This window comes from Prionailurus bengalensis, chromosome A3, assembly GCF_016509475.1.
Source record: "Prionailurus bengalensis isolate Pbe53 chromosome A3, Fcat_Pben_1.1_paternal_pri, whole genome shotgun sequence".
Taxonomy (NCBI): domain Eukaryota; kingdom Metazoa; phylum Chordata; class Mammalia; order Carnivora; family Felidae; genus Prionailurus; species Prionailurus bengalensis.
The window spans coordinates 118,610,022-118,624,701 of record NC_057354.1 but is presented as its reverse complement, the minus strand read 5'-3'; the positions used below and the strand labels follow the sequence as shown (position 1 = coordinate 118,624,701).

At 38.7% G+C, this 14,680-nt stretch overlaps 1 protein-coding gene across 2 annotated transcripts in view; it reads left to right on the top strand.

Moving 5' to 3' along the window:
• Positions 1-34: 34 nt before the first annotated feature.
• ZNF512 (zinc finger protein 512) overlaps positions 35-14,680 on the top strand; it is a 33,523-nt gene continuing 18,877 nt past the window's right edge. The window contains exons 1-8 of one of the 2 annotated variants that reach the window (XM_043604257.1): positions 35-175; positions 698-756; positions 10,097-10,281; positions 11,480-11,575; positions 12,251-12,334; positions 12,985-13,109; positions 13,632-13,718; positions 14,133-14,231. In XM_043604257.1, coding sequence (XP_043460192.1) covers positions 146-175; positions 698-756; positions 10,097-10,281; positions 11,480-11,575; positions 12,251-12,334; positions 12,985-13,109; positions 13,632-13,718; positions 14,133-14,231 — 765 coding nt within the window. In that variant the 5' untranslated portion in view covers positions 35-145. The remainder of the gene's footprint in view (positions 176-697; positions 757-10,096; positions 10,282-11,479; positions 11,576-12,250; positions 12,335-12,984; positions 13,110-13,631; positions 13,719-14,132; positions 14,232-14,680) is intronic. The other variant, XM_043604258.1, reaches the window with a different exon arrangement.

The following is a 14,680-nucleotide window of genomic DNA, read 5'->3' as shown; positions in this document are numbered from 1 at the left end:
CCCTCGGAAGCCGCCAGGCGGAAGTAGACGTTCAGATCTGGACTCGGCGGCGCCGACTCCACATCCGGGAGAGGAGAGGAGAGCGGAAGTGGCGTTGGTCTGGCCGGAGCCCTTGGGTGGATTTGTTAGGCGTGGAGAGGGAGTGATGTCTTCCAGGCTCGGTGCAGTACCCGCCGTGAGTTTCTCGGTTTGACCGTTATGTTTTAGGGGTAGCGCTGTCGAGCCCGCAACACGCGGTCCCTCGCTTTTGTGCCATGCTCAGAGTTGGTTTTATCAGAGCCCATCGTAGGCCCCACCCTTCTAGGTCAGATCTACCTGTCTCCCTTTTCCCCCCCAGTTACCGCTAACTGTTCCCACCTCCTTGGACTCAGTTCTTCGCTAGATTGCCATTAGTTTCTATTTCTTTTATATCCCCAGTACCTCCCATATCCGTTGTCCTCTCTTTTCGCCTCCCTTTTAGAGCCTCTATCTGGGACGGGGCTTTGAGAATGGGGGAGATGAAGGCTATGGTGTTGTCACCTGCCTTGGCTGGGTAGGAAGACAAGACGACACGCTTTTCCAAAAAAGTCTTGCTTTCTTCCGTTGGAGGTAGCTGCCCCGGGAGAGCTTCATTTCTTCTGGGCACAGGGGGATTCGTCTTTTTGTGGTCAAGGTTCAGCGGTCCCTAGCATTCACTCATGTGCTTGCGATTTGCTAGACTCCGGAACCCACATCCTTTAAGCACCAGAGGAGCACGAAGATCGTGGGAGCTAAGAAGTAAGTGAGATTTTCTGGGGTCCATTTATAATTGTGTCGCCAGCGCTGTCCAATGGAACTTTTGTGATGATGAAAATGTTCTGTATTCCCGCTGTAAAGGACCGTAGCCACGTATGGCTTTTGAGCACTTGAAATGTGGCCAGTGTGATTGAGGAACTGAATTTTAAATTGTATTTGATCTTAACTTAAATTTAAATAGCCACCTATAGTTAGTGCCTACCTTGATTGGACAGTGCGGGTCTAAACCTAATGTAGAGGAGAAGAACCTAGCTTGCAAAGAAAAGCACGAATTATATTAAAAATGGAAGGTATGACCTAGTGTAGCCTCGCATATCCTCAGACATCAAGTATGTACTCATGAATACATTGATGAACATGGAAAGGATTGATAAAAATGCCTGGAAGAAATCCTTTTCTTTTCAGACTGCTTGGCTTTAAGACTGGTTTATTACTTTGTAGACCGAATGTGCTAACCTTTTTCATATTTGTTATTACAAAATAGGTTCTTATTAACTAGATATTCACTGAAAGGGTTAATTCATTCAGATAACATTTACTAAATATCTGGTATGTGCCAGCTCTGTAGTAGGTTAGATATACAGGCAAGAAAAACACAGAACTAATAATCTAAAAGGGAAGATAGGCAAGTACATCAACATGATACAGTGTAATTAAATATTTTTAAACCGGAATTTAATATAGCATTTAGGGAGGGGGAGTGATAGTTCAGAAGGGAAGAGTTGCCAGAGCAAATCACTTCTAAACAGACTTGAAAGTCAAGAAATAATGCAGTTAGCCATAAGGAAAAGGTATTTTTCATAGAGAACAGAATGTGAACAGGTGAAAGCATTTAATGGAATAACAAGTGGGTAATTGCTAAGAGATATAAAGAATAATAGGCCCTCATCTATTAATCTGAATCAGAATCATTGGAGTTAGGGTATAGGAATCCTTATTTTTAACTGACTTTGTAGGAGAAAGTTTGAGAACCATTGGGGAGAAGTGAGACTAGAAGAGACTACAGGATGAAACCCTGGAGAATGTCAGCATTTAAGGATTGGGTAGAATGAAGGGAGGCTGCAAAAGAAACTGAGATGAACCAAAATAATTTTCTAATGAAATCTAAGTAGTTGCACCTAGAGAATGAACTACGGTCTTGTAAAAATTTTTGGTAGATCGGAGAGGAGTCCAAAATAGGTTAAACTTTTCTTCTTTGTGATTAGAAGCTGAGACTGAAAAGTAATGCCACAGACAACAAATTATAAAGTCACTACAATTATGATCATACTGTTTGAACTTTTTCTTGCCATAGTTATGGTAAGGGAAGTTTGAGATTAATTGGAGTTTTTGCAAGTAACCAAATACCCTCATTGGACAAATATTGTAAAATACTTGATAATTGGTTTTGGTGAGTCCTCTAAAAATAAAAGAGGCCTAGAGGGAGGGGTTCTCTAACCACATTGACTTAATTCCCAAGATGCTAATCATGCTGATCATGTGCTTGTACTTATTCGTGAGACGGGATATGCGTCTGAGTCCTACACTGACCTTAAAGAAATTCCTATGAGGACAGTTTACTAAGAGGAGTCACATGGGACTTGACTCTTAATGGCTTGTTGATACTTTCAAGTCTTCCTGGTAGAGATTGGTCCCATTGTTTTGGAGGGTGGGTTTTGGCCCAGAGGACTGCCAATTCTTATTAAAAAAATTTTTTAATACTTTTATTGAGGTATCATTGAAGTACAAGATACCATACATTTACATATTACATACCCACAGTTTACATATTTAAAGTAGACAGTATGATCAACGTTGACATTTGTAAATAACCATAACACTGTCAGCACAATCAAGATAACATTTCCATTTCTCCCAGAAGTTTTTGTGTAATCCGTTCCTTCCTCTGCTCCTGTTCTGGACACCACCGACCTTTTTCTGTCACTGTACAGTGGTTTGCATGTATAAATGCAAATCATATAGTATGTTTTTTATATAAATTAAATTTTATATAAGTTATTTTATATAAATGAAATCATATAGTATGTTTTCTTTTTGCATGATTTCTTTCACTCAGTATAATAATTTTTGACTGAAAATTAGTTTTTATTGCTGAATAGAATTCCATTATGGATATACCATGATTTGTTTAGCTATCTACCTTGATGGACATTTGGCTAATTTTATTTTGGGGGTATTAAAGCTGCTCTGAACATCCACATACAAGTCTCTGTGTGGAAAAATGTTTTTTCTCTCTTGATCAATGCCTACGATGGTATTTATTTACTAAGATAATACCATTTTAGGTTGGTTGGGCCATATGTCAGGATTATGTTTACCTTTTTAAGAAATTACCTGTTTTCCAAATTGGTGGTATTATTTTATATACCAGCAGTATATGGGAATAAGCCTTAAATTTTGGCCAATTTTATGGGTGTAGAGTGGTGTTTCATTGTGATTTTGATTTGCATTTTCCTGATGAATAATGATGTAGAACATCTGTTCATGTGCTTATTAGCCATTCATGTATCTTCTGCAAAGTGCCTGTTCGTATCTTTTGCCCATTTAAAAAGTTGAGTTGTTTGTCTTACTATGGAATTGTAGTATTTTTAAAAATTCTGTTCCGAGTACAGTTCCTTTATCTGATAGATGTATCTTGAATATTTCCTTCCAGTCTCTGGTTTGCATTTCATTTTTTAATTGTGTCTTTTGAAGACCAAAAATTATAAATTTATCATTAAAAATGATTAAAATGTTATTATTTTTTCCCTTATCCTTCCTGCTTTTTGTATTCTGTTGAGGAAACTTTGCCATCCCTAATTGCAAAGATTTTCTCCTTTGTTTTTTCTAGAAGTTTTCTAGGTTTTACATTTAGGTCTGTGATACATTTAGAGCTAATTTTTTGTGCATGGTGTGTCATAAGAATCAATGTTAATTTCTTTTTATTATTTATCCTGTTAATACTTCCCTTTCCCTATTCAATTACATTGGCACCTTTGTCAGAAATTATTTGAATATATATATGTGTGGGTCTGTTTCTGGACTCCTTATTCTGTTCCACTGATGTATGTATCTAATTTTTTGCCAATACTAAACTGTCTTGTAGGATTAGAGTAAATCTTGAAATCAGATAGGAGAAGTCATCTAACTTTATTGTTCTTTTTAAAAATTTTTTTTAGCTATTCTAGATTCTTTGTCTTTTTATATAAATTCTAGAGTCAGTTTATCAATTTCTATAAAAAGAAGCATGCTAAAGTATTGATTGGTATTATATGGAATCAGTAGACCAATTGGGAAGAGTTGCCATTTTAACAATACTGAGATTTCTGATTTATGAACATGGTATATTTTTCTGTTTATTTAGATCTTTAACTTCTCTCACCAACATGATGTAGTTTTCATTATAAAATCTTGGTTATCTTTTGTTAGATTTGTTCTTAGGTATTTTATGTGTTTTTCATGTTATTATAAATGATACTATTTTTATAAGTTCATTTCTAGTTTGTTGTTGCTGGTATCTAAGAATACGATTGATTTTATGTGTTAACCTTGTGTCCTGACACTTGCTTAATTCATTTTTAGTTCTAGTAGTTTTTCTATTTTTTGAGATTTTCTTTGTAAACAAACATATAATCTGCAAAAAGGGACAGTTTTCTTTTCTCCTTTTTTGATCTTTATGCCTCCTCCTCCCCTTTAAAAAGGTTAAAAGGGTGCCTAGGTGTCTCAGTCGATTAAGTGTCCAGCTGGTGATTTCTGCTCACGTCATGATCTCAGAGGTTCCAGATATTGAGCCCTGAGTTGGGCTCTGTGCTGATAGCAAGGAGCCTGCCTGGGATCCTCTCTCTCACTCTCTCTCTGCTCCCCCCCCCCCCCCCCAATAAACAAATAAACTTAAAAAAAAAAAAAATATATATATATATATATAAAGGAAAAAACCTTATTGCAGTGGTATTCAACAGTGGAATCAACCATTCTGGGTCTAGGGGTTTCTTTTTGGGAAATTCTAATGATAAATTAAATTTCTTTAATAGATCTAGAGCTTTTTAGAGTTCCAGTTTCATGTTATGTCAGGCTCGATGCAGGGCTCAACCTCACAAACCGAGATCATGACCTGAGCCAAAATCAAGAGTTGTGTGCTTAACTGACTGAGCGACCCAGGTGCCCCAACAATCTGACTTTAATTGGAGTGTTGAGACCATAAACATTTATTTATTTATCCATCTATTTACTTATTTTTAAAGTTTATTTATTTATTTATTTGAGCAATCTCTACACCCAATGGTTAGAACTCATGACCCGAAAATCAAGAGTTGCATGCTCTTCTGACTGAGCCAGCCAGGTGTCCTGACCATAAACATTTAAATTAATTATTGATATGGTTAGATTTAGGTTTGTTATTTTATTATTTGTTCTCTGTACCCTAGTTTTTTGTTCCTTTATACATTATTTTGTTTTTAATTTTTTTTTTTAGTCTTTATTTATTTTTGAGAGAGAGAGAGAGAGAGAGAGAGAGAGAGAGAGAGAGACGGAGGGCAAGCAGGAGAGGAACAGAGAGAGAAGGAGACACAGAATCTGAAGCAGGCTCCAGGCTCTGAGCTGTCAGCACAGAGCCGAATGCGGGGCTTGAACTCACAAACTGTGAGATCGTGACCTGAACCGAAGTCAGACGCTTAACCGACTGAGCCACCCAGGCACCCCTATACCTTATTTTGGATTATTTAAATATTTACTGTCTGATTTTAGTTTATATATTTAATTTTTGCTGTTTTCTTTCTTTTTTCTCTTTCTTTCTCTTGTGTGTAGTACTTGCTTTAGGATTTACAGTATACATACCTGTCGTTTCATAGGCTACTTAGAGTTTGTGTACTACCACCTTGCTTAAATGTAAAGGCCTTACAACCATGTAGATTCCTTAACCCGGTCTGCTGACCATTAAGTTATAGCTGTCATATGTATTACATCTACCTATGTTGAAAACCTTGCCAGATAATGTTAAAGTTTTGTTTTAAAGAGGGTTTTTTTTTTTTTTTAATATGTTTACCCATTTCTTTTGTTGTTTCTTCATTCTTAAAAACCTAGATTTCTGGTATCATTTTCCTTCAGCTAGAATAATCTCCTTTAGCATTTCTCATAGAGCAGGTCTGCTGACAACAAATTTTCTTTTCTTTTTTTTTTTTCATCTGAAGAAGTATGCCTAAAGGATATTTTCATGGAATACAGAATTTCAGATTGAGAAATTTTTTCTCTCAAGATTTTATTTTTTTTTTTTATTTAAAAAAATTTTTTTTAACATTTATTTATTTTTGAGACAGAGAGTGGCAGAGTATGAATGGGGGAGGGTCAGAGAGAGAGGGAGACACAGAATCTGAAACAGGCTCCAGGCTCTGAGCTGTCAGCACAGAGCCCGATGCAGGGCCCGAACTCACGGACCGCGAGATCATGACCTGAGCCGAAGTCGTACACTTAACCCTGAGTCACCCTGGGGCCCCAAGATTTTAAAGATGTTACACTGTTTTCTGTTCTCTTTGGTTTCTTTTTTTTTTTTTTTTAAGTTAAAAAAAATCTTTTTAATGTTTATTTATTTTTGGGAGAGAGAGAGCACACTAGCAGGGGAGAGGCAGAGGGAGTAGGGGACAGAGTATCAGAAGCAGGCTTTGTGCTGACAAGCAGAGAGCCTGATGCAGGGCTTGAACTCACAAACCATGAGATCATGACCTGAGCTGAAGTTGGACACTTAACCAACTGAGCCACTCAGCCGTGCCTGTTCTCTTTGGTTTCTATTCAAAGTTTTGTGGTCATTCAAATCATTGATGTATATATATACACACACATACATATGTATACATATGTACATATGCATATACAGAAGTATAATGTTATTTTTTAAAACTGCTTTCTAGATTTTTTTTTAACATTCGGTTTTGAAATTTTTCATTAAGATGTATCTGGGTGTATTTTTCTTTGAGTTTATTTTCTCGAGTGTTTGTTGAACTCCTAGGATCTGTAAATTAATGTCTCATTAATTTTGGGTGATTTTCCACCATTATTTTTTTCAAATGTATTTTCATGCCACAGACTTTTTTCCTTTCCTTTTGGGATTATGGCTACACTTAAGTTAGACATTTTGATGTTGACCCACAGGTTGTTGGGGCTCTGCTGAGTGTTTTTCTTTCAGTCTTTTTTCTCTTTGTTCTTCAGATCGGTTAATTTCTATTGATCTGTCTTCAAGTTCACAGGCTCTTTCCTTTTTCATCTCCATTCTGTTATTGAGCCCATTCTGTTTTAATTTCAAATATTGTATTTTTAGTTCTAAAATTTCAGTTCTTTTTTTTTTTTTTTTTTGGTTTCTGTTTTCTGCTGATAATTCCTATCTTTTCCTTCACTTCAAGTGTGTTTTCCTTTATTTCATGAAACATAGTTATAATAGCATCTTTAAATCTTTGGTAGTTCTAACTTCTGGATCATCTTGGGGTGACATTTGTTTGTTATCTGTTCCTTTCAGAATTATTCACATTTTACTGGTTCTTTGTGTATTGCATAATTTTGGAATTTATTCCTAATATTGTGAATGTTATTTGTATAGACTTTGGGTCCTTTTAGAATCTTCTGGGAGATCATTGCTGTTTTGTTTTATTTAAAAAATTTTTTTTAATGTTTATTTTTGAGAGAGAGACAGAATACTAGCAGGGGAGGGACAAAGAGAAAAGGAGACAGAATCCAAAGCAGGCTCCAGGCTCTGAGCTATTAGCACAGAACCCGATGCAGGGCTTGAACTTATGAACTGTGAGATCATGACCTGAGCTGAAGTCGGACACCCGACTAACTGAGTCACCCAGGTGCCCCATCATTGCTGTTTTTATTTTAGCAAGTAACCTGTTTACTGTTCAGACCATAAGTTCTGTCTTGTCTTCTGAGGGTATTGGTTCAATCTTAGTTCCATTATTAAAAAAAAAAAAACTTTTTTTTTAATGTTTAATTTTGAGGGAGGGGAGGGGCAGAGAGAGAGAGAGAGAGAGAGAGAGAGAGAGAGAGAGAGAGACAAGAATATGAAGCAGGCTCCAGGCTCTGAGCTGTCAGCACAGAGCCTGATGCAGGGCTCAAACTTAAGAACCGTGAAATCGTGACCTAAGCCGAAGTTGGACGCTCAACCAACTGAGCCACCCAGGTGCCCCTTAGTTCCACTCTTCTAAGTCTTTGCTATGATAGTTGTAGTCTGTTTTGAATAGTTTAGTGGTTTGTTGGAGACTTTTTCAGGTGTTCCAAGTCTTGTTTCATTTCTCCAAGCTTTTGTTACATTGGATTGGGTCTGTCTTTCACTAGTAGCTCAGGGGTTAGTCTGAGGCTTGTGCAATTTGTTAAAATCTTATTTCACCTTTTGAAGCCTTTGCTAAACTGGCTTGGGTATGCTCCACACATACATGGCTCAGATTAAGCTGTGATTTGTATGAATTCAGACAGAATTATGCGATTACCTTCTTTGCATGTCTCTTCTTCACAGCTCTCTCACACCTTCTGGTCTATAGAGACCCCTTTTCCTAGTTTCTCTGGTCAGAAAGATAGAGTTTTTGTTGGAATGTAGGCTGCCCATGCTACTCTACAAATGGGCCCACCCTTATTGCAGAGCCACATGTGAGGGAAAACAAAAAAAAAGAGGCGGGGGGGGAAACACATCCCATGAGAGTCACTTCTCCCAGTTTTGACTTCTCTCCACAATCCACCTGCTTTGTTTTCTTTTCAGAATCTAGGATTTTTAGCTGTAATAAGCAGGAGGGATGGGCTGTAGAGGGCTTATGCACCATGGCTGAATCAAGACTTTGCTGTATTAAATTTGTAATTTTGGATCTCATGTGCAGAGAAGTGAAAATCATTCTTCCCTGCTCAGAGTATACTGACATCATCAGTCCCTATTATTTTTTGTTTTACCTGTTTCCATTTCCATCTCCTTCCAGAGACAACCGTGTTAGCAAGTGTGACATTTGTCCTTAAATATTTATGAATCTTAGTAAAATAGCTAGTGCTGTTTACACGTATATTTGTTTTTAATTTACCAAATTGACATTAGTCTTGTTCTGTTTCTTCTGTCATTCAACAGTATGCTTTTTGGTTATGTTCATGTCTCTATGTGTAGAAATGGTTTATTGCTTCTAACAACTACATAGTATTCCATAGTAGACATGTATCACATTTTACTTACATATTTCTTAAGAATGGTCACCTAGGGGCACCTGGGTGGCTTAGTAGGTTAAGCGGCCAACTCTTGATTTTGGCTGAGGTCATGATCTCACAGTTCATGAGATTGAGCCCCACATCGGTCTCTGTGCTGACAGCGCACCTGCTTGGGATTCTTTCTCTCCCCCTCTCTCTCAGGACGGCTTTTGTGCCTATGTGCACACTCTCTCTTTCGAAATAAATAAGTAAACATTTAAAGTATTATATTGAATCTGCCAATTTACGTCTACTACAAGACCTTAGTTCAAGTCCTTATCATCTCTTATCTATCTATTACAATAAACTGCTACCTCTTCTCCCTTTATTCACTTTTCCTCCATGGGTCATCTAATGTATAGCATCCAGAGTGATCTTTCTGAACCATAAGCCTAACACATGCCTCACACAGATCTTTAGCTGGAAAAGGATGTCTCAGAGGTTCTTGGACCACACTTTTGAGAACTGCTGCTCCTCTGTGCATTCTGAGCCTCCTAGAAGATAACTTTGTAATTACTCAGTCATGTTTGTTAACTACATAGTGACTGGTCTTAAATTTGGGAATTTGGATCCAGCTGTGTATCAGACTTGTCTGGCCAGCTTACCTCAGACAAGACAGCACCCTTCCTTTAACTGTGGGAACTAAGAATCATATTGCCTAAATAAGACAGGACAGCCCTGACACCAGGTTTAGGGAGGAGGCTAAGGGAGAGGGAAGATGGAGCAGACTAGAGCCCTACAAACTGTTTTTTTCCTTCTTTATTCTCAGGGGTACTGTTTAGTTACTGTCCCTCTCTCAGAGAAATAGAGGTGCCTGGTTACAGATCCATGGGATCTTCTGAAGGGTCGTAGAACAACCTATTACTTAGACTACTTTCTTTTCTTGGATCGATCTAGGAAAGAATGCCTACTTGGACTGCAGAGTGAGCACTAATGTGTGCTGCTTTCTCTTATCACAATAAAGTATAATAATAATTTTATATGTTGCCTTTGGTCAACCATTGTAATTGTTAGATTACAACCTAATCCTGTTTTTATTATCAGGCTTCTTAGGTTTTGCATCGGTTACCAACTTCTTATGATATAAAATAATAGGAACTTTACTCTTATGGTATATATATTTGTGTCATATTAATAGCAGGACCCAGTGCTCCATAAAGGATAATAGTTTCCAGTACACTATTCCTCACGATGACTCCTTAAGCGGCTCGTCGTCTGCTTCTTCATGTGAGCCAGTGAGTGATTTTCCAGCATCCTTCCGAAAGTCTACCTACTGGATGAAGATGAGAAGGGTCAAGGCAGCTGCTGCTTCGCGTGTTGAAGGTACCAGTATCTCTGCTTTATTTCAAAGACAGAGCATTCTCTAGGTAGCTGTTGTAAATGGTTCTTAAAAGTATTAAGCATCACATATGTTTCTCACATCTGTGTTAGGCTGTCACACACTGTTAAGCTTTGTGAACTGTCCTTTTATTTTATTTTTTTAGTTTATTATTTTTTTAATTTACATCCAAATTAGTTAGTATATAGTGCAACACTGATTTCAGGAGTAGATTCCTTAGTGCCCCTTATCCATTTAGCCCATCCCCCCTCCCACCACCCCTCCAGTAACCCTCAGTTTGTTCTCCATATTTATGAGTCTCTTCTGTTTTGTCCCCCTCCCTGTTTTTATATTATTTTGCTTTCCTTCCCTTATGTTTATCTGTTTTGTCTCTTAAAGTCCTCATATGAGTGAAGTCATATGATTTTTGTCTTTCTTTGACTAATTTCACTTAGCATAACACCCTCCAGTTCCATCCACGTAGTTGCAAATGGCAAGATTTCATTCTTTTTGATTGCCAAGTAAAACTCCATTGTATATATATACCACATCTTCTTTATCCATTCATCCATCGATGGACATTTGGGCTCTTTCCATACTTTGGCTATTGTTGATAGTGCTGCTATAAACAGTGGGGTGCATGTGCCCCTTTGAAACAGCACACCTGTATCCCTTGGATAAATGCCTAGTAGTGCAATTGCTGGGTCGTAGGGTAGTTCTATTTTTAGTTTTTTGAGGAACCTCCATACTGTTTTCCAGAGTGGCTGCACCAGCCTGCATTCCCAACTGTCCTTTTATTTTAGAGTGAAATTCTTACTCCTCTAGGTTATACGGTATCAGCCTTTCCTCTTCAAATGATTTGAACTTCTTTCCCATTATACCAATTTCATCCTCTGTTGACGTTTAGAGGCCTTTATTATTCATGGGGAACAATTGATCAGTTGGGATGGAGAACAGTAAAAAAATGAAATGGGGAGGTCGAATGAGTTAGTGACGTTTTACCAACTTCCCTAAAACTGTCACAGACACTTCTGTGGGGCTTGTGTTTGCTGATGATCTCTCCTGTGATGACCTTGTGAGTGTGGTGTTTTTTTTTTTTTTTTTTTTTTTTTTTTGGTGAGTGATATTTTGAAGGCTGGCCAGTATGTTCACTTGTAAGCCATACTGAGGGTTTTGTTTGTTTGTTTTTGTGTGGTATTTCAGGGTCAGGTGGAGTATCAACCAAAGGAAAAAGGAAACCCAGGCAGGAAGAAGATGAAGACTATCGAGAATTTCCTCAGAAGAAGCATAAGCTTTATGGTGAGGGAGTAACTTTGCTAATTCTTTTCCCTTGGGTACCTTGGCTTTATTCTTCAGGGGTAAAAGGGAGAGAGACCTGAGGTTTTGGCCCTTGGAGCACTGCTGAACCCTTTGATTTTTTGGCGAGGAATGGCTTTCATCCTACCTGACTTTTTTGTTTTTTTCCTGTCATAACTTTTTTTTTTTCACATTTACTCATTTTTGAGAGACAGAGAGAGACAGAGCACAAATGGGGGAGGGGCAGAGAGAGAAGGAGACACAGAATCCGAAGCAGGCTCCAGGCTCCGAGCTATCAGCACAGAGCCCAATGTGGGGCTTGAACCCACGAACTGCGAGATCATGACCTGAGCCGAAGTCGGATGCTTAACTGACTGAGCCACCCAGGCGCCCCTATTATTTTTATTTTATTTTTTTAAAATATGGAATGCTTATATGTGCTGCCGAAGCGAGCACTTTTAAAAAAATTTTGTTTTTACATTTATTCATTTTTGAGAGACAGAGATAGAGCACAAATGGGGGAGGGGCAGAGAGAGAGGGACCCTGTCATAACTTAAGGGAGACGGTTGGTTGAGGGAGTGGGACATAGGGTGTTGAGAAGATGGGAGGAAATTTTGATAGTAACAGATTGGATAGCAAAGGTGATATGTTGGGCTTCAAGTTTCTGTCTTGTGTCAGGGCGGAAGCAACGGCCTAAAACTCAACCTAATCCTAAATCCCAGGCTCGTCGTATTCGGAAGGAACCACCAGCTTACGCAGCAGGTATGTTTTCTGTTGGAAGCTTTGGGGTATCAAGGTCTTGCACTCTGTTTTTTGTTGTTGTTGTTGTTGGTCAAGGAGTGATGTTATAAAGAGGTTCTTTAAGGAGGCAGTTATTAAGGGTGTGGGTTTGGAGGCCAGTCAGACCCGCCTTTAAGTTTTGGCTCTTAACTTATTTTCTGGTCTGCCTTCATCTAGTTAACTTCTGCAGGCTTCAGTTACCTTGTCTCTAAATAGGGATAATGAAGGTAGTCAGAATTTTCATGGAGACTAAATGGGGATAAAAACATTTAAGAACATCTCAGACACACAGGAAACAGGAAATTGGCTGTTATATATCTAAGTATCCCATTATTATATGCTGCTGTGAAAATGTTGCCCCATTGTTGGTTATACCTCAGTAAAGCTAGAAAAAAAATGTTGCCCAGTTCTTTAAGCTGCTGGGCTTTTGAATGGTTCTCAGATGGTTTTGGTCGTGGAGGACTGAGTAGGAGTATCAGAAACTCCTCATTGTCTGAAAAAAAATTACTTCTAGAAAGAGTCTTTTCCCCAGGAAGGAAAAAAAAATGATACTTTTACTAAATTCCAGGAATACGTTTTCTGTTTCTAGAGAATTCTGCAAATTATGAAGTGTTTCTTTCTCTGCTTTGTAGGCAGTTTGGAGGAACAATGGTACCTAGAAATTGTGGATAAAGGCAGTGTCTCCTGTCCTACCTGCCAGGCGGTGGGGAGGAAGACCATAGAGGGCTTAAAGAAACACATGGAGACCTGCAAACAGGTTAGAGATTTTGTGGCGTTTCATAAGGGTTATGACCTTTTCCCATACCTCAGACAACTATCGCTGTGTCAGTGTGCTGATTACTGTGGAGAAGCAGCAGCATTGTGTTACAAGGAAAACAGAGGCTTTAGAGTCTGACAGACTTGGGTTTGAATCTTCATTTAGCCACTTATTGGTTGTGTCATTTAGCTTTTTATGTGTGGACCTTGGTTTTCTCATTTATATTACAAATTATACAAATAATTTTATGTAGTCCCTGAGGCGATAAGAAAGAATACATGCTGAGTGCCCACCCCATTACTCGGCAAATGTTGGCGCTCAGTAAATGGTAATTCTTATTCCTTTAAAAATGAGTTACTTTTACTTCTTTACCCTTGAGGATGTGACACTGAGGTTGTGGGGTTTTGAGATTCTTTGGGTTTGGAAATAAAGGAGACACAGACGAGAGCATCCGGGTAGGACTTTGTTACATTCTGTTTCTCTGTTGAACAACCTGACACTGAGCAGTATTTCTTCCTGTAGGAAATGTTTACTTGTCATCATTGTGGGAAACAACTTCGTTCACTGGCAGGGATGAAGTATCACGTGATGGCAAATCATAATAGCTTGGTAAGAGTATCTTCTGTCCTGTATGAGCCTGTGTGTGTTTGGATGTCTTTACTTAGATGAGTGCTGATAACCCAGTGGAGGTGTCTAAGGCTCTGGGGCTTTATAGGGGTGTGAGTAAGAATACATTTTGATAGAAGAGTCATGCACATGAAACCTTTGCGGTGGGTATTTGTGTGTTTAGGTTAGCCCCAAAGGTTCGTCTCCTGGAAGATAGAGGCTCTGAGCTCTTATTTGCATTACATTTGCTTCCTTGTCTGTCTAGGAGAAGATGGAGAAAGCCAGGAGTCAGATAACTAAGCTTCATGGGCATCGGCTTAGGTGCTAGTCCAGTCCTTGATTCTCCTATGATACAATTTTTTTCTGTATCTGTCTTTTCCATGAATCATCTGCTTGTTTGCTTGTCTTGCTTTCTAGCCCATTTTGAAGGCTGGAGATGAAATAGACGAACCAAGTGAGAGAGAACGGCTCCGAACAGTTTTAAAGAGACTGGGAAAGCTCAGGTGCATGCGCGAGGTAAGAGCCCAGGGACAGTGTCTCCTTTTGCCTGGAGTCTTGAATCAATGTCTTTCTGTTATTTTGTTCCATTTCTTCTCTCTTGTAGACCTGGTTCTGTGTCATCATACAGCGTAAGAGTGGCTCCTGCTTTTCCAGCTGTTTTGAATTCATTAGTAGTTCTTTATTTTCTTTCTCATCTCCATAAACTTATTTCCCCTCTCTTTCCCTTTGTTCAAAGGAGTTTCTTTACCATCCTTTTTTAGTGTGATGAAAAGGATCTTAGTATTCTCACTGTGAAGAGCTTTGCCATTGCTGGGTGTATGATACTGGGGTGGAGTCGAGTCACAGACCAGAGAGGAAGCTCTGCCACAGGGGAGACACACAGATCCAGTTTACTGAATGCCAACTAAACTGATTGACTGTCACGGTTGGTGGTGGACAGGACAGGCGTTCGGCCAGGCACAAGG